We start from the raw sequence: 20,443 nt of genomic DNA, 5'->3' as shown, positions 1-20,443 counted from the left end.
TACCACTTTAATTGGGTGGAGCATCCAATGAACTGATGAGTCCATGTTGCCTTATGACGAGCACTGCACTTGAAGAAATTCCTATGTTGTGCTCCATGTTTATCTTTTCTGCCCCTTTATTAATTGGAATCTTTGAAAGATAGGACCTTCATGCTTATTGTAAAAGCATCATGAACTAAGGAAAAAATAGCAGATACTGACTTCATTAGCTTATATTGTGATTAAATGGTTTAAAAGACAGAGGAAGGGTGCTTGTATGTTGCATACATAATAAGCGGAGTAGATAATGTATTACATGGGAAAACTAACTTGTAAGGAGGTTGAAGTATGTTTGTTTATTTTACTTAGAGGCACTATCAGTGCTAGAAATGTGAGTTGTAATACCTATTCTGCAATAATAGATAATCTTTTGAGAGTAGCTGGCTCAGTCATCTGTTTTTTGGCTTTGGCTTTTTGTTGGGATTGTGGATGTTCTGTTTCTTTGATCAGTTTGTGTTAGCTGGTTGATTGTTTTCCTAAGGAAATTTGATGATGTTGAAAATAATTAAATTGCTGCTTAAATAATAAAAAAAGGAGGTGGGTGGGTGTTTAATTTGAAGTTATGTTCCATTGTATAGAGGATTTTTATAGAGGATTTTTATTTGTTCTTAGTATATGTGAGTGATAGTAGATTTTGTTTCCTTTCTATTTATAGAACCTTGTATATTATGATTAGCCTTTGCTTTTCCAGGGCTAAGATCATGGATAGCAAGTGAAGAAGCAACCTTTCTTTTATTGGAGGTCAGGTAGGGGAAAGGTCTTTCATTTCCTTTCCCAAACTCTTGGTATTTGCCAAACAATACAGAGGTGATTGAAAGTGGTGTTTTAAAACTAAAATAAAATGGTAAAAGATATTCTTAATGCTTTCACTAGCCCTTTCTTCTTTTAACCAAGAGAAGGGGTGGCTCGCTGATATGACCTTTCCCTTCTGGGGCTATTTTTGCATTATAATTTAGGTCATAACTTCTTAAAACCTACATAGCTGAAGCTAGTTGCTAATTCTTGCTGTATTAATTCTGAATTTGAGACATTGTAAGACCTTGTTTTACAAAAGCATCGAGCACATATAATTTCTGTGAAAGTCTCTAAATCTAGAACTTGTGGTATTTAATACAGAACAGGCATTTTTGTTCATAGAACAGCCCAGGTTGGAAGGGATCTCAGAAGATCATGGAAAAGGGAGCCTGTCTGAAATTATATAGCATCCTGTCTAGTCGCATCTTGTTGAGTCTTGACAAAAGTGGGTTTATTAAAAGGTAATGACACAATGGCAAAGCAGATTTTTTTACTATTTTATTTTAGACTTCAGACAGTATTTTCCTCTAGATTACAACGTTTGAAAAAAATAGTTCATTTTGCACTGAAGCTAAAATTACCACCTCCTGTTTCTGCAAAGCCAAAAAATGATGAAATGAATAGGCCTTTTTTAAGGTATTATATTTCAGGGGTTTGATAAAGGATAACAAGAAGTCTGTCTTTAGTAAGTTACTTATAGTCTGGTTTATGTAATTTGAATCTAGTCGTCTTTCTCCTATGTCTTTATTTTAGATTTTCAATTTTTCTGTTGCCTTCGTAAAAAGTGGTGGAGTATCTCTCAGCCATTATTTTTTGTCCATGAAGGATTTTAAGGTGAATGATGCACCCACTGGTTCACATAACATTTTCATGCTTCCTAAATCTGAGAATTATGGGGGTCTAAACTAATAATCATAGTGTGAGACTTGAGTGTGAGTGGGGGAAAGTATGAACTGAGTTAATGCATAAGGATGGCTCTCTGATTTGTGGTTGCCAGTTAGCAGGGAAAGAAGTGATTTTTAACAATCTGTGAGCATTACTGAGATGATCTTTTTGACTTGTCAGAAGCTTATGAGGTCATCCCTATCATCTTTGTTATTGTCCTTATTTCTTTTTCCATCACCCTATTTAGGTAATGAAAGATAATGCTGACCTTATTCAAGTGTTTTATTTACAAAACACCCGTTCAGGCTGTAATCTCCCTTTATGGAGTTCTGTGCAGAGCAAAGTCAGCCACTGTCTCAGGACAAGTGATACTAGCTTGAGTGTTTAGAATTGTACATAACTCATAGGACTTCACTTCTTTCTCCCTCTTAACCATAATCCCACATCACAGCTCTGCTGCAGTCCTAAAAACATGAGTCTTATAACCAAGTCAGATAATTTCTGTGTCTATTTTTGTAACATCTAGATTGTGAAAGTCAGCTCCATAACTCATAAAAAGGATCATCTACTTACATGTCTGTAAGGCAAAAATGTAAAAAATTGTCTTGTTCTAGTTCTGTAAATTCTTCATGCACATAAATATGAGACACCTGCTTGTGTTCCTACTCGTAATGTGACCAGTAATAATGTGACTTAAATCAACCTCCATAAAATTGGAAAGAACAAAATTATTATTGTAATTTCAATTTTTAAATGCTCTAAGAACGTGCATTGTCAGTGGAAAGGATAGGAGTAGGCAGGTAAAATCTAGGTCTGCACTGGCTTTTTTACGTAACACTAAGTAGGGATGGACAAGAAAAAGACCTTCATGATCCTTAGATTAGGGGCTGTCTAGCCATAGCTCTGCCTGTCCCACAGCACAAACCCCACATTTCTTTTGCTTTTTGAATAGCATCACACAGAGCTGTTTTACAGGTATTTTCTGTCCTAGAAGGACTTTTCTTTCCTTATGTAGTATCATGCTGGAGTTTCCTGTCTGGGCTGGACTTTGACCAGCGCATTTAAGCTGGAATTGATCCCTCAATACATCTGTAAGCTGCTCTGAAGATTGTAATGTTTTTTTGGAAATAATGTTTCATTTCTTTCCCAGAGCTGTATTTCAGCATTAAATAGTGGGCACATGGCAGGTTACAGGACAGCAAAATAGGCTTTTGAAAGAAGCCTTAGACCGTCCCATATTTTAAAATGTTTGAGAGGAAAAAATGTAGTGACTCTTCAGGTGCGACATTTCAGGTGTGACGTCCTAAAACACTTCATCCCCCAGTGAAGTTAGATGCAAAAAAAAAAAAACCCCAAAGGAGAATTAAGGTGTCTTCTGAATTGTTCATTTTTCACTCTGTATGGTGTTCAACTGTTCTGTTAAAGAATGTTTTGGTATGTGAGAGGAATAGCCTGAGCCTGTAGATTCTCTTGGGCATGGAACTGAGAGAGAGGATTTGATCATGGCAAGAAGGGTTCTGTGGTAATAATGTTTTTAAAAGAGGGATAAATTCCACTTAAGGTGGTGGACTTGGTCTTCAAAATCCATTTCTCTGCTCACATTTCAGACTCAGTCTGATGATAGACCAGGCACATCAGTATGCCTTGATACTTTCCATATTGTGGAAAATCAGAGTATTTTCTTTCTTGAGAATTCTAGGTCACAATGTCTATGGGGGCAAGAACTTCCTGTGTTTGCATACCCCTTACCAGACATGATGCTCCCGTGGTAAGGCCCATAGGCATAATCGTGCAAGAAGTCTCTGTACCGTGAGGAGGAAAAATGTAGAAATCTTGCCATTTTGATTGCAAATAAGTTTTTGCTTGCACAGTATGACTGATATTTGCACTTTGCAGGTAAGACAGCCACTCGCTTCTAGGATTCAGTAGGACTTTTTTCCCACTGCTTGACTGCTGTATGTTTTTCTTCAACTTGCAAATGTGTGTCATTATTTTTTATTGCCTACCATTTTCAGAGAGATTAATTCATACTCTCCTCTTCCCCTTCCTTGTAGTCATCTTGCTAAACACTATGACATCTGCTGTCTGACTGTGGCATTGCAATGCTTCAGTGTGTGCTGCTGAAAAATGCAAGCACTTGCTGGAATTACATAGCTGACTTTCAAATGGAGCACCCTTTTAGCTGAAACTCATTTATTTTCTTGGAAGCAGTTAGAACTACAACATTGGGATGTGTAATTTCAGTCGATCTAACTTAAAGAATTTCTCTGAAGCGCTAGAAGTTAGAGTACATCTAATTCCTTTCATTGCCACCCTTGAGAAAATAACTGCTTGGAATTGTAGATTTGAGGAAAACAAGTGTTGATGTTAAATAAGTAATTTATCTTTTCCTCCTTTGCCTACTGTAAGAGCAAAAGCAGGAAAATGCCCCAAATAAGGTACGTTTATCAAGTACCTAATTAGCTGAGCTCTTATGCTTCAACATAAGACAGGTTGTGGATGGGATGTTAAAAGAGGAGTCCTTTTATAGCCTAATTTTTAGATGAATTAAAAACTTGCATTTGATCACAGCTGTTGATTTTCCTGATGGTGCCACAGCCTGTGAATTGTTCCTCATAGCTATATGAAACTGGGTTTTTTCAGTACACATCACATTTTGCATGGTTTCGGCTTTTCCTGCAGCTTGCCCAGGTACAGCTTTGTCTGTGTTACCAAGTACTGACGTCCAGCAGGAGTGGATTTGTCGAGTGAAAGAGTTGGTGCTGAGGGCCTGTTACACAGGCTGCATTCATTGAAGGGTTTTACAGTAGGCTAGTTAGAGTCTTGTCCCAGCAGCTGAGCATTCGTAGCATCCTTTAGCATATACTCTGGAGTGAATGGTTTTGTTCCATCCTATGGGTATCCAGTTTGTGCCCCATCAGACTCCTCATATATGTAGCTTAGCCTAGAGTGATCAGGAATGCTTGGAGACATTGTGTCAAAAGGGATAAAGGCGTTCCTTCTGTTGAAGAAAAATGCTGATGTAAACCCAATCACTGGCTTCTTTCTCAGAGCTGAAACTGCCTGATTCCCTGCTTTTTTGCACATTGGTACACCAAAAGGAATGGAGATTGAATTTCTGGGACACGTCATGGTAGCTGTAGGGTTTCAATTGATAATGTTATTTCTATTAGCACGCTGATTCAACGTTTTTCCCCATAAACTTTTGAATTTTTATACCTCCAAGTCTTTTGTACTACTCACACAGTGAAACAATTTTAGATGCTCTTATCCAAAATCTCTTAACATCACAGATGGCACTAAAAACTAAACAAAACCCAGCATGTCATTCTGAAGAAAAAAAAAACAACAAACAAAACCACAAAATGTGTAGATCTGATTCATTAATCTTTGTTAGTGGCACTTAGACAATATTATTGAGCTGCTCTAGTAAAATATTAATGAGGACTGAGGTATTGCTTAGATGCAGTTATCACTGCAGTAAGGCATTTTAGATGCTTCTCCTAACTTTATCATTGACTTTCTGTGTAACCAATTTTTCTTAAATTCTTAATTTCTTTTACTTTAAAGACCCAAGGACTCCTGAGGACGTGTAAATATTATAACATTTAATTTACAGATCCTGATATCCTAATATCAGGGTGTGTTACAGGTATGTTAGAAATGCTACAAAGAAGTTGAGATCTTTAGATGAAGGCTGTCTCTCTGTGTCAGCATGACGGTAAGTATTAGAAGAGTGACACACACAGTGTTTGCTCATATCATTGAATGCAACTTTGAAGATGGCAAAAAAATACCTCAACATGTATTGAACATTCAACATCACTTCTTAAGTGTTTTCAGAGGCTAGAAAGACATGATTTTGCTTGTGAAGTTCTGTTTTGCTTCATACTACTGGTTTATAATATTAATCTGGGAAGGTCTTTACATAGATTCTTATTTCCATATGAATATTTGGTAAGGTCTTTTCAGCAGTTAAAATATTAAAGGACCTCTACATTGATCAGTACAGACTATTCCAGGCATCTGTTTATTAAAGTCTGTAAACAGTTTGTCACCACAGTGTCTGTTTGGAAGACAGTGCAACATTCCAGACCCAGCTAATGTGTATCTGCCTGAATCGGACTCAAAAATTCCAAGAGCTGCATGATAAAAGCCTGAATTTATGATCATTGCCCAGTATAGGTTTGAACTGTCTTCCAACAGATACGTGCATTTTCAGTAACGCCTACAAAGGTGATGCTACAGTTTTTACCCCTACGTTTTTTTTCAGGAGCCATGAGAAGGTGGCATTTTATGTCAAGTTCAGTCCCTGAAGTTCTAATATGACTTACGATTTCATTAAAAAAATAAAAGTAAAAGTTCCAGGTTTTCAAAGTTGTAATTTGAGATAGAAGCTTTTAAAGCTTTCCAATCTGAAGGTACGATTTAAGAAAACAAGAAGAAGAGCAGCCCCTTCTTTCTCCTCTCTAGCTGGTGTGGCCTCTTTTACCAGTTCTGTGACAGCAGGTTGTCAGGCTGCTAATGCTTGTTGTTAAAATGGGCACTTAGGCAGAAAAGACTTATTATTGTAGTTTAAGGAGCATTTTACAGGAACACTGTTTTCTGCAGAATACTTTTCACTCAACTATACATTTTTATAGTCTTCAGCCCTACTGTAGAATTATCTAAAGTTTCAGTTTCTTATTTAAAATGGTACTTACTGTCCCTTTCAATATATTTCACTCTGTCTTTGAAAATCAGTTTGTAAAAGCCCTTACTTGCAGAGATGAAATATAATTTTAAAGGCAGCTGTAACAATCAATATTAACAGGTTTCTTTAATATATTCGTCTGTTTAAAAAGCATTCTAACTACTGTATGTGAGCTAGAAACCAATACATTTCACAAGTTTTCAAATGTGAAATGTTACTCCATTTTCTTACACAATGCTGAAAGAGTGCATAAACTTGACAAAATACAAACAATTAACATCCATATGTAGCATGTTGAAACCCTTCAGGAATAAATGGACTTTCTTTTAAACATTGTCTCATTTTAGAGAAATGGAATCCAATGAAGATGATTTTGTTTGGCGCCAGCAAAATACAAAGTCAATGCTATGCACTTCAGAGCTAATGCATATTACTGAAACTCTTCACATATTTTTTCTGCTTTCATGGGGTATGTTTTAGGGTAGGTTAAGAGATAAGAAATATAGTTATGGTCAAAGAATCCACCAATTAGGTTGTAATTTAACCTGTAATTACAAAATTGTATCTAAATATCAGCAAATGTAAGATCACGCTATTCTTAAGACTGTAAAATACACTTTCAACTTATTACAGAAGAAGTATAAATAGCCTTGCATCACTTCATAGGTCTGTCCCTCATCTCCAGCTTTTTAATTATTAACACATTCAAAACATGCATCTGAGCTGTCTTCACCTTGTGTACCAGAGCACCTTCTAGTAAGAGGAATACATTGTAAGATTATTTTAATAGCATGATATAAAACATGTAGTCACTACAAGGTATGCTTTGACATTTCCATAAAACAAGGCAGACAAAATAAGCCTTGTATGGCTTTGAGCAACCTGGTCTAGTGGAAGGTGTCTCTGCCCATGGCAGGAGGGCTGGAACTAGATGATCTTTAAGGTCCCTTCCACCCCCAACCATTTTAGGATTCTGTGGTTCTATACATCTGACACTTTTTGGTCCACTAAGGAAAAGTAATTGAAAAATTAACTTCAGAACTTTCAAGACCAAATTAGAAGTTGCCTGGAAAATATATGCAATATATATTTTTCCCAAGCAATTAGTGGTGAAAAAAACCCTCTAATTTTCTATTAACTTGTATATCCTAAGTTAACATTAGGACTATGAACTGCAATGATTATTGAAGTTCAAACCATTTCATTTGAGCCTGCTATCTATATTTTCAAATGTTCTTAATGTGGTTTCATCGTTGTATTGGAAAGAAAGGATTTTCAGCTGTGCAATAACATGTAATCATTGCAAGTATTTTATATATCTATAGTTACAATCCTCAGCAGCCAACCCTACCCCCCACCAGAAAAAACAGACACCCAAGGCCTTTTTAGCCTTCTTTTAAATTCCTTTCATCAATTGAAAAGTAGTTAATATAATCTTGGCAGTAAACAAAACTTGTCCTATCAACATGTATCCTTATAGCTCTGGGTGAATCTTGGAAAAACAGTATTATGTAATTTGTTGTCAAAATCAACCAATTCGTGTCAACCACTATAGCTAATAATACTGTGGTACATTTTTGATAATACTATGGACTACTTTTGTTGCCCTTCAAATAACTGCATTGTTACGTCCTATATTTTCGTATCTCCTAGCAACGAAAAAAGTTTCAAAAAGTTTTATTTTTAGAAGTGTGCTAGAATTGTTTTCACAATCATTACATTTTCATGCTGTCTTAGTGACTGTTCCCCATGAGCAACTGAGAAAATTCTTTCACATAAAATGCAGTGATCTATAGTGATTATTGCTATCTGTTGCATTACATAGAATCATAGACTAGTTAGGGTTGGAAAGAACCTTATGATCATCTAGTTCTATCTTGTTGGTAAAACATTGGTTTTGGGGTTAGTGTCATGATCCCAGCCTTTGTGCTGGTCTACCTTTTAGTTTATTATCATTGTATCTGCTGTGTCCCTGCAGTTTGCATGGCCTTGTAGATTCTAAACATCATGCCCCATATGGTTATGATAAAGGATAATGCTTATGGTACAAGAACAGGCTGGGCCATCTGTAGATATCAAAAAAGGCATTATAGCAATGACATTTATATGCCAAAGGCATTGTCTCCAGACAGTATATCTTGATCTGCGGGACAGGAGGTGGAGAATGGCCCTGTAGAGCAAACTGGGTGCACCCGTGTTGCATAGCATGCTTTACCTACGTCCTAATACACTGTTATTTTTTCTTCATATAATTCAGAAAAACTGCCACCATTCACCCAAGTCATGATATGGTACAAAGAGGCATATATTATGTTTCTTGAGGCATTGCATGATGGCAGCATGTGAAGGCAGCAAACCTACTCAGGCGGTGCTGGGGGTTTGTTGGTAGTGCACAGGGCACAATATCATCCATGCTGTATGTAGGCAGTGGTCCCTGTAGTAAATCTTCTTCAAAACTTCCCAAATTCGTGTCAGAAAGACCTAGCTGGCTTGCCCTGAGAAGCCCAGGAGCCAAGAGATCTGCGGAGAGCTATAGCAGATAACAGATCCGGAACAAGGAAGGGAGCAAAATCATGGAACAGTATTGGTAACAATGTGGGTATTTTAACTGTAGCTTCATTGGTTAAAATTTTCTCTAAAATATATTTTAAATGTGTTATTTTGGCTTTGGTGTTAGTTGAAGTTATATATGTGTGTTTGTATAAGGATCTTTTGGTTTTAAACTATTATTAAGATGTAATATGCAGAAGTGTTGCAGAAATAGGTCTTCGGTATAGAAAGCTCAGATATCTTTCAGGATTCCTTCAAGGTGTGAGTATTCATAGTATGACTTTCAGTCATTCCTACTTGATTGTCTCACTGGTGAAGTACTTCCATCCTGTTGACAACAGTCTCAGACTAGAGAGTGAGTAACTCCTTCACCTTAATTCTTCTGAGACTTCTACCCAGTCTTTTTCTTACTCTCAGAAGACTCACTGTTGGAGTTACTAGAAGTTAGCTTTACTTCTCTGGATTTATATTAATGATTGGTAGTACAACACAGAGTCAAATTGTCTTAAAAGGTACTAGGAGATAGAAGCAGAATTAGGAGAGACAGTTAAGAGGTGTTCTTCCACTCTTCGCCTCCCCTCTTCTCAAACATCAGCCAGTGCAAAGCATGCACGTGTTACATGATGCATCCATGACTGCGCAGTCCTCTATATCCTTTGATCCTCCTTCTCCTCATTTTCCTCTTTTGCTTTGTTAGAAAAGATCTGGCAATCTCCCCTCTGCCCTGAAAATGATGAGTTATAATCAAATTTAAAATGGAAGTTTTAATTATGCGCATTTGAATAAGGCACTCTTTTCAGTATATTCATTTTCATTCCAAGGGACTTGCTAAATATTTTATATTTATTATTTCTGTACCCTCATCTAATTGCAGAATTAAAGCAACTTCAGAGAACAATAATGATGATAATGAGATCAGTAAGAGATTACAAAGACTGAAGTTCTAATGCAAAGAAACAATCAAATGTTCAGTGAAAATCATTACAATTTGAGGAAATGGAGAGGACATAGAAACCCTTAGCCCACTGCCCTTTTTTTGTAGGCAGACCACCCTCTCTCAGATCATAGTTTTAAGATGAAGAGTAAAGAGCTATCCAAATTACAGACTGGTTTCAAAGAACAGTGTTCAACCTGCTTTGTGCAGAGGATTGGACTAGATGACTTCTAGAGGTCCCTTCCAACGTAAACTATTCTGTCATTCTATTGAAATGCTAACTCCACCCATGGAAAACTTGAATTCTTTAAGAAGTGCTTTTGCCAGTGTCTCCTCTTGAGGCTATTTTCTACAGCTTTGTTCAGCCTTAATAACACCTTTCATGCTCCTTTTGTGATTGCATTAAACTTGCATGCCATTCTTGTCGAATACCCATATTAATCTGTGTATTGCCAAATAAGAAGTCATTAGAAATCTGTGTTTACGAATTCCAATTTATCAAGCCCTTTTCCAGTGCTCCAATCACAGAATCAACCAGGTTGGAAAAGACCTTTAAGGTCATCAAGTCCAACCATTCCCCAGCACTGCCAAGGCCACCACTAACCCATGTCACTGAGGGCCTCATCTACACAGTGTGTGACCACTTCCATGGACGGTGGCTCCAGCACTGCCCTGAGCAGCTTGTTCCAACGCCCAAACACCCTTTGGGGAAGGAATTGCTCCTAATCTCCATCTAAACCTCCCCTGGTGCAGCATGAGGCCATTTCGTCTTGTCCAATCACTTATTCCTTGGGAGCACAGACCAGCCTCCTCCTGGCTCCATCTTCCTGTCAGGCAATTGTAGAGAGCCACAAGGTACCCCCTGAGCCTTCTCTTCTCTGGACTAAACATCCCCAGGTCCCTCAGCCCTTCTGCATCACACTTGTGCTCCAAGCCCTGCACCAGCTCTGTTGCCCTTCTCTTTCCCTGCTCCAGCACCTCCAGCACCCTCAGTGAGGGGCCCAGAAATGAGCAAAGGCTTCGAGATGCAGCCTCACCAGTGCTGAGTATTTCAGTGCTTAAAATGACATGCAGCCTTACAAAGGAATTCAGACTATAGCTGCACTTCAAATAACCTTTCTTCAACTGCTGTCCAGCCCTAATTTCCAAAGACATTTCCTTGCTTAGCTATATAGTTTTCCTGCAGGTGGACATTTTTGAATACCTTAGGTAGTACCCCAGTCTTTACAGAAACAAGCAAGTCAATGTTTAGCTCACTCCTATGCTTGGTTGGGATCCAAAACCTTGATGTTCTTCTTCCCTATTTCCCTAGAAGGCTTGCCACTGTAGTCATTTACAGTCTTGACAGGGACTGTACAAATTGCAGCTGTGGCTGTTGTGTTCTTTCAGATGTTTGCTGCCTCATTCCCTTTACATGATAATGCGTGGCAATAAACACCACAGTGAAGGTTCAGGTGTGTAGGAACAGTTTTCACTTTTCACACCAAAGAATAGTCCTATGTGAAATAACCTAAATCTACTGCTGCCTTTCCTACTTTAAAAAATGAATGACGCCACATTATGTTGCAAAACGTTTGCTTGTTTGTCAAGTGAGAAGGAGTATGGGGGGAAGCACCTTTCCCATCAACTTATATAGAACCCACTCAGCCCTGGGAAAGCCTGGGAAATTGATAGTCCTTGTAGCCTGCCTGGATGGCATTATATTGAAGAAGAAATTAATTCTTAACCTTGAGACAGAAGGATTTCAACAGGAAACTTACTAAAAATGTTGCTCGCAACTCATGGTGCTATTTAATGTTCTGTAGTAGCAAAGAATTACTGAGAATGTATAATGTGCTTGGTAAGGTAGCCCATCATCGCAATGAAGAAATTGTCTTCTGCTGTGCATCATGGCCATATATATATTATGCTGTTTTACTATTTGCTGATTCCTTAATTATTCAAATACAAAATTCTCAGCAATTCTCGGAATTTGCATTACGTTGTTTATTTTTTACATAAATTTGCTAGAAATAATTTGTGGGTTTGGTAATATTTAAAGCAGTATGTAGTGATGATGTGGTAACTTTGGTGCTCATATAAAAAATTCTCTCGTCCCTTAATTATGAGAGACTTAGTCCTTGTTTTTTGTGAATTAATGCAGGTTGAATTTACCTTAGGGAAGCCATATTGATTTATGCAAGCTAAAATTTTAACCTGGGATTCCCTGTGTATATGACTGTTTACATGCATTATTATTCATGCATAGTGAAGTAGAGGTTAGTTGGAATTTTTGAGGATTTAAATTGAATGGCCACCATGTGTTTTATAAGTGGGTGCCACACTGTAGAATTATGGAATTATGGGATTGAGTTTGGAAGGGACTTCTGGAGATCGTCTGGTTCAACCACCTACTGAAAGCAAGATCAGCTAAAGCAAGTTGCTCAGGCCCATGTCCAGTTGGGTTTCGAATGTCTCCCAGTGTGAATGCTCTACAGCCTCTCTGGCTGTATCCTTGCACTGGCAAGCCCAGACCTGGACATAACCCTCTAGATGTGTCTCACCAGTGATGAGTTAGAGGAGAAGGATCCCTAGGAAAGCTCCATGCATTTCTGCTGCTCTCACATACAAGGCTATTTCACCTCCTTGTCTTCTTGGCTAGTCCTTCCTAAAAAAACTGGATGTATCAATTACCTGATTGCTGCAGACAGGTATTTCTTGTTCACATCATTCAGCATCCTTTGATTGCCAGCCATTCCACTGTTTTCTTACTTGTTGGTGGGTTTTCACTTCCCTCCTTATTACTCACAATCTAATTCCTCACCAGTTGGTGCTCACCCTATTGGAAAAGACACTTTTGCCCCATGTGGTCAGATGGATCCTGTCTCTTGTTAGCAGTCTTCCATTTTCAGAGAGGGTCCCATGGTTGTAAAATCAAAATATCTCTTCACAGTAGCAACTGTGCAACTGTCCTGGTTTTGGCTGGGATAGACTTTTTTTTATTACTAGCTGGTACAGTGTTGTGTTTTGGCTTTAGTCTGAGAGCAATGCTGATAACACACCAATGTTTTAGTTATTGCTCAGTTGTGCTTGCCCTGATCAAGGACTTCTCAGTCTCTCAAGCTCTGCTAGTGAGGAGGGGCACAATAAGCCAGGAGGAAGCAGAGACAGGACACCTGACCCAAACTAGCCAAAGGGGTATTCCGTACCACAGCACATCATGCCCAGTATGTAAACTGGGGGGGAGTTACCCAGAAGGGCCAGATCACTGCTCGGATCAGGCTGGGTATTGGTTGCTGATAGTGAGTAGTTGTACTGTGCATCACTTGTGTTTATTGCTTTTTCCCTTTCCCCTTTTATTTTTATATTCTCTCCCCTTGTTTTTTCCCTTATCATTATACGTAGTATTATATTATGCTTTAGTTATTAAACTGTTCTTACCTCAACGGCAACAAGCCCGTTGTTGTCACGGGGGTGGGGTGGGGAGGGTGTGTGGGCTGCGTGGTACTTATTTACTGGCTGTCTTTAAACCACAACAGCAACCAGGTTTTGACCCCCAGGATCTATCCACTCATCCTCAGCTCATTCCTCCTCACTGCAGGATTGAGGAGAGAGCCACCTGGGCCCATTTCTCTCTCTTTTTATTTTTTAATGTAATACAAGTATTTCATAAAGAGCAATTTACAAGTACGATGCTAACTTCTATTTCTATCTAGCTGCTGTAAGCATGTTACAAATCCCTATGTAAAACTAACTTGTAGTGTGAGATGTAGGCAGTAAAATAAAGGGCTTCTTTTTCTTTTATTTTTTTTAATATGATAAGACTTTGCTTCATAGAGGGACATAGATTCATAAATTCTTTTGTCAAGGAGAAATACTTCAAGCAGTAATTGTTTTCTCCTGGGCAAAACTTTCTTATGAATCTTTAAAAAATTTCCTTGTTAAAGCAGCTTTGTACATAGAGGATTTTAATGAAGGTAAACATTGCTTTTGAACAAGCATACGAGAACTTCGGCTGAGAAGCAAAATGTTAGCATCAAAATTCTCGAGAGGTGTTACGTATGTTGCAAGTAGCACTTTACTTATGATTTAAAGACCATTTTGTTTTCTTTGTGATTGCATGCACACAATACCTAAGAAAGAGACTTAATAAATGGACAAGCCCATGACTCTTCAGTACTTGATTATGAAGGAAAAAGATGCCCTGGCATAGAGTTGTTGGACTTCTGTCATACGCAAACTGCATCAGGCTCTGTTTTGTTTTCTTTGAACTGCGCTGAGTCCTGAGATAAACTGGGGAATCAACAAGTACTGATACTGTGTACACCTATAGGTGAGGGGGTAGAGTAAAGCAGAGTTTAGAGAACTCACTGAAAAATGAGGTCAGTAGCTGCTTTGAAAATAAGTATCATTCTTGGGTTGCAAATGGAATATGAGTAACAGACAAGATTGATCTGTCTGTCATGATTGTGTTTTGTTGCTGTTATCTCTTCTCAACTGATAGATTTATTTTTTCCCCTCATATTCACAGTGACGTTTTAGAGGAGGCTTATGAAGATACTTGTATCTTGTTCATCTTAAATTGTGTTATTCTTTGAAAATAATTTTTGAAGTTTCAGACTTTCCATATTTTTGAGCAGTCTAAGCTTGAAAGTAAAAAGGAATGTCATTAAAAAGGCATCTATAAATATATATCTGTACATACATATAGAGGAATAGATGGGAATGAAAACGGAAAAAATGTGGAAGCAAATTATTTATTAACTTTTGTCCTTCTGTGACTGTGCTACTACAGGTTAGATCCCCATTCATAGAATCATAGAATCATTTAGGTTGGAAAAGAGCTTTAAGATCATTGAGTCCAACCATTAACCTAGCACTGCCAAGTCCACACTAAACCACGTCCTCCATTCCTGTGCTGGTGTTGCTTACACCTGGAACCTTCTAAAAACATTAATTACCAGACTTTTCTGTGAACCACAGCACGTACTGAGTGAAAATATAAAAGAAGGTGTCAATCCTGTGTGCCCTCAGAGCAGCTAGCACAGTTCCAGGGAAGAACTCATTTGGGCTGTCAACTTACTGGTTATTTTCTCTCTTATAGATAGGACTGGTTTTTTGTAAGTAGTTGGGAAAGAGTAAATTTGGTAGCATTTGGAAACGGCTGTAATCTGTTCCTCTAAAATGGATTTACAGAACTTCGGAGGTGGGTGCCGAGTCCAAGTTCACTCCAAATCCTTCTTTAAAGTCATGATACAATGGGATTAAGAAGTCTGATTTGGGGGGAAGATCTCCAATGCCAAGCAAAATAGGAATTTTGGAGCACAGTGAGCCTTAGATCTGTTTCTGTAGCACATTCTGCCATGTGGGAGAAGAAGTTGATGAGAGAGGAGATGGCATTTTCCTTCAAAATGCTATTTCTGTCCTAAGAACTGGAGAAGTGGAGTATATTAACAGAGCTGTGTTATTTAAACAAAGATTTACCATTTACTTTTTTCATCTTTTATTTCATAATGTGTTTATTCCACACCCTGCCTTTATGGTACCAAACTTTTCTCTAATATGACAAAAAAATCTGTCACATGACAACCAACTTTCATAATTGGAAGGCTGCAAAGCTGCAAGATAAAAAGCTGACTATCAAGCAGTAAACTCACTATAACCCCACATTATCAACATTTTAAAGAAAAACAGAAAAATACTGGCTAAGATACTCTTTTTTTCTTTAGGTTATTTATATTTTGAGTCTGGCAAAAAACCTGTGAAAAATCTCTTGTAAGGGACGGATGCTACATTGACACAGAGCCAAGGGAAAAGCTTTACAGTAGAAATTGTTCATTGACTCTGTGACTACAAGTGTGGAAAAGCAGAGAGAATTTTAGATAACATTAATTCAAGAAACACAGTAAAGCCAAGGCGCGGGATTGGTGTATAAACAGCTTTAACTGTATATATTCATCTCAGTGGCTCTGAAAACAAATGAAAGATTACTGGGATAAGATTATCTGTAACAAATGCAAGGAAATGTATGAAGCAGTTGGAAAAGCTTTTTATAGTAGAGCCGTTAAATCCAGTTAATTGTGTTTGATTTTTGTTTTCATAATTACTTCCATTGTTCCACTGAACTCCTGCTGAATGTCTGACATCGTCGAGTGGTCATGCCGTAATTAAAAAAATAAATGAATAGAAACTGAATACCAACGTGATTAGTGTTGTGTTACATGCTTTAGTATATGTCCTGCTCCTACTGGTTGAGAGCTACTTCATACTTAGCTGAGGAGATAATCTTTGGTTTAAAACGCAAAAGCCACTATGATAAGGTAGTGTGGTTAAGGGAAGCATTTGACCATATGTGATGGTAACAAAAGTAATTCTGTTTGCTGTTGCTGTATGGTAAGAAGGTCAGGAGTAAGTAATGAGAAACCCAATTTATGTTAATTCCCACTGTGACCCCTCACACAGGCGCTGTCCAAGTTAGTAGCATTTTATAGCTCTGTTAGAAGTAGTCAAGGATGAGCTGGCCTGAGGTTGCTGTATTCATGTCTGGCGATCTGTACATGTGCAGTAGGTTTTATAAATCCTGAACTGGCTTTATTGTGGAAGTGTAGATCATTTGACTTACAGCAAGGCATACATGCGTGATGTACATGCAGCTGTTTTTGTGGATATTACTTATTTAATCAGATTAATTTCTAAAATGCGATTATATGATGCTCTTGGAGCACATGCAGTGCATTAAATTCATGGACCTTTCCTGTATCTGTGGCACAGACATAAAATCTTACTGTGTCTGGAGGAGTGAAGCTGAGACCATGTTTCAAAGTACAACCCATTTTCCAGAAACGCTCACAACCATTCCCATTCAATCTGAGGCTAATTTTGATCTCCCTTGCTTTGAGATAAACCCAGTAAAGGTGGCTGAAGTTGCAGATGTTCATGTGGCCAACAGATAAAGAGAAGCGACTGGATCTCTTTTGATCTGAGTATTGCACCTGGATCCTGTGCTTAAATTGGCCAGTTACTTCCTCATCCTATTTTTTTTTCTTTCATATTTAATGCTATGAATTTCTGAGTGCAGGCATTATGTTAGCAGAGTTTTTAAGGCTGGAAGCTGTCAGGAGGAGCACTGCATAAATTTGTATAAGCAAAGTGAACCATCTTAACAGCGCTTGTTATTACTGAAAAGACTAATATAGCTAGCAATGTCATGTACAAAGTAGCTGCTTTCTAAGACCTTTTAGGCAGGTGGCCGTCTGAGTCAGTAGGACTGGCTTGAGGAGCAGTGGATGCTGTAGAAGACTAAAGGCAAGTTCATATGACAGAAATACGTGCTTCAGACAGTGTTATCAGTCACTTCCCTTTCACGATGGGTATCAATCTGGACGCCTGTTGAAGCGAAAGGAAAACCAAGTCAAAGAACTGCAATATCTTCTTTCAGTTTATTTGACAATGGTGTGTTAGGTAAAAATCTTTAAAAGGAAAACTGATAATCGTGGAGTCCAAAGCTTTTCATTTAAGCCAAGCATTTTCATTACCATTCACAGACATTTTATATAGTTGTTTGTGTAAGGTTTGCACTTGATTCACATGACGCATTGCCTAGTTTGAAAAAAAACTACTCAGCAGGTGTGGTGATATTATACACTGAAAATGAATATTTAAGACTCAGGGGAAACTATTTACAACTTTGGGGAGGTGGGAAGACAGTATAAACTTCCTTTAAAATACTTTATATCTCTTTTCCCTTTTAAGGCACCATTAAAAGAGATATATCCGCATTTCCTAGGGTGATCTATCACAAGCTGACTTGTCTATGATTTTCCCAAATATCTTCCTAGTTAGATAAAACATGTGCATGAATGTGCAGAGTGATTTATCTGTTTTGTCTCAGTGATGACAATCTGTATTCAACTGAATTTGCCACTTTCCTAGCTTTCCTGTACAGGTGAATGGGGAGTTCAGTGTTGTTTCTTATACTTTCTTAATTAGTTGTGGTACTTCACATTCATGGGGTGGAAAAGCTAGATTTCATGCTCCATGTCGAGTGTTCAGAAACTTGCATGGATATTTTAAAAAACAGATAGGAAAAATAGAATTATTTATTACAAATGCAGCCCCAGGATGAATCGACCTCCAGCACTATAACCCCAAGCTTCAGAGCCTGGTTGTCATTACCCCTGAAACTTCTATCAGTGTACTTGTAACAGCATGATTTTCAGAAACATCTAGCGTTGACTCTTTGGTACCATAGGAGCAGTATCTATCCAGCGCATGTTGCATTACAAGATGTGGCTATTCGAAAATGACCCTGCTTGCGAGTTTATATTTTGAAAGATTTATTTGTGCATGAAAAGACTGATGTCAGTGATGCATGTGGTGATCTTAAAGGAAGAAAAAAAATAATTTCCTACTTAAAGTAAGTTCTTCTGTGCATTTTACAATATACACACATGTAGCAAGTGTAAAACACAGAAGCCAGGAAACTTATCTGTGTTTTTCAAGTAGGCATGTAAAGGACGTTCTTCAGAGTAGTAGTACGAGCTGGGTGATATAAGGAAAAGAAATTAAATTTAATCATTATTCAGATACAGTGAGTAAAGATGAAAGTTCTCCACAATTTATCTACCAAATGTTTGTGTCTGACACAGTGACTCTAATACCACAGTTGTTAATATTAAGTCTGTCCACATATTTTGTGCAAAATGTCTGTGGTGAGGCATTCATTGTGTTGAAAAGCTGACACAATGGAATGCTTTTTGTGCTGGCTCTAGACAAATTAGAGTCCGTTTTATCAGTTCCAAGGTCAGAGTACTATCATGGCTCTTAAAAGTGTAGAGTAGTGAAGTGGGCTCTATTGAATGTTTGAGGAAAAGCCCTAAGTTTGCCTGATTATTGCAGCCAGGTATCTCCAATAGCAGAGTTCTTCATGTGAGCCCATTTCTCTTGTCTAAAATTCTCATTTTTGCTGTAATTTGATTTCAGAATGACTTTCACTGCAGTATATGTAGAGTTGTAGAGCTCAGCCGTATTTTCAAGGTACACAGTAACCATTGTCAGTGTAGGTATGCTTTCATTGCCTATTTCAGCTCTACTGCTAGTTTAAGCCTAAGCCAAAGGGCACTGTTATTAAACACCTTGTACTGCCAGAGTCTGTGTTTTTTTCCCTGTCATTCTTGTAGACCAGATCAGAAGACATAAGCTCTTTCACACAAAACTTGGAACTTAGATTTGCATGAACTTAATACATCCCCTTTTTCCCTACCCTCTCTGATCTAACACTAGCCTTTCCTCCTAGTGTGAAACATTATTTTTATGGCTTGCAAGCCTGCACTGGTTTTTCTGTGAATAACAATCATCAGATTATTTTGCCATCTTGGCCTCTCTGTAATGCAGCATGATTGTTTTAAAAAAATTAAGTTCAGAATTCCCCCCCCCCCCCCCCCCCCAACAGTGGTACTCTCCAGAATCCCCTTCTTTTCTCACAGCATGCAATCTAAAGTTCTTGATACCCATTTTGTGACTAATGAAGCTTTCTTGCCCATTTTGCTCTTCTCCCCTTCTGTAAAGCAGTTCATCAGCATTGCTTTTTGATTAGCAAAGTGGGTCATTTAAATAACATCCATCTGCACCCAAAGTGTACCTTTAATTTTTCAGTTCACTCTTTTGAGTTCATGACCACCTGCAGCCAGCTCATTGATTCACTAGTGTGATTTTTGCTCTTTGGGAGCAGGTGAAGAAATAAGGGTGGCTTTCTCTTATCTGCCCAGGGGCACCAGCACACATAAGCATCAAAGGACCCACAGTTTCTATAGAGTAAAAGGCTGGAAAAGAAACAAATAAAGGTGATGTCTCCTTGTAAGACTAGCTCAATGTGTATTTAGGTTGATACAATGTGTTTTATTGACTTACTGTCTTAGTCTGGCTTCTAAAACTTGCTTTATTATTACTTAGTCCTGGATGATTTTGAAATGGGTATTGCTTTGCCGTTGTTTGAACTCTTGTATTTAGCCTTGTACTTTTATCTCTTTAGGAACACTGGTGTATCTAAATTTCTGTATAGAGATGAGCTGTTAAAATATTCTATTTTTCCTTCCTTTGCAGGGAGTAATATGTGGGAGGCTGTGGAATATTTGCTTCCGACATAGGAACAGCACTGGGTTGGGAATCTGCACTCCTGAGAGAATGCTGGGAATCTGCAGAGGGCGACGGAAATTCCTGGCTGCCTCTCTGACCGTCCTTTTTGTCCCTGCCATTACGTGGATTTATCTGTTTGCTGGGAGTTTTGAAGGTAGGAGGAGAATAAGGGCTGGAGGTGGAAGGCTGGGGTGTTGAATGTATCAGGGCAGAGAAATACGGATCATTGATGTTATTGAAATAAATCTGGTTTGACTTGCAGAGGAAGTAGTTCGCAAGGTGCAGATTTCAGTGAAGGGCCTTCCTTACCACATTCTCACTGCTCAGGAGGATGTAATTGCTGGCTCCAGTTATTTGATTTTTTTCTCATTTTTTGACTTGTAAAAAGTGAAAGAAACCCAAACAAATCCACCTTGCTCATTTCTTTTCAGAGT

General features: G+C 38.2%; 1 protein-coding gene across 5 annotated transcripts in view; it reads left to right on the top strand.

Moving 5' to 3' along the window:
* LARGE1 (LARGE xylosyl- and glucuronyltransferase 1) overlaps nucleotides 1-20,443 on the top strand; it is a 277,960-nt gene that overhangs the window by 64,090 nt on the left and 193,427 nt on the right. For all 5 annotated transcript variants that reach the window (XM_065679433.1, XM_065679441.1, XM_065679406.1 and 2 more), the window contains one exon: nucleotides 19,977-20,163. In XM_065679433.1, the coding sequence (XP_065535505.1) occupies nucleotides 20,058-20,163 (106 nt within the window). In that variant the 5' untranslated portion in view covers nucleotides 19,977-20,057. The remainder of the gene's footprint in view (nucleotides 1-19,976; nucleotides 20,164-20,443) is intronic.

Source organism: Lathamus discolor, chromosome 1 (assembly GCF_037157495.1).
Source record: "Lathamus discolor isolate bLatDis1 chromosome 1, bLatDis1.hap1, whole genome shotgun sequence".
NCBI lineage: Eukaryota > Metazoa > Chordata > Aves > Psittaciformes > Psittacidae > Lathamus > Lathamus discolor.
This window is presented reverse-complemented; position numbering and strand designations above follow the sequence as displayed.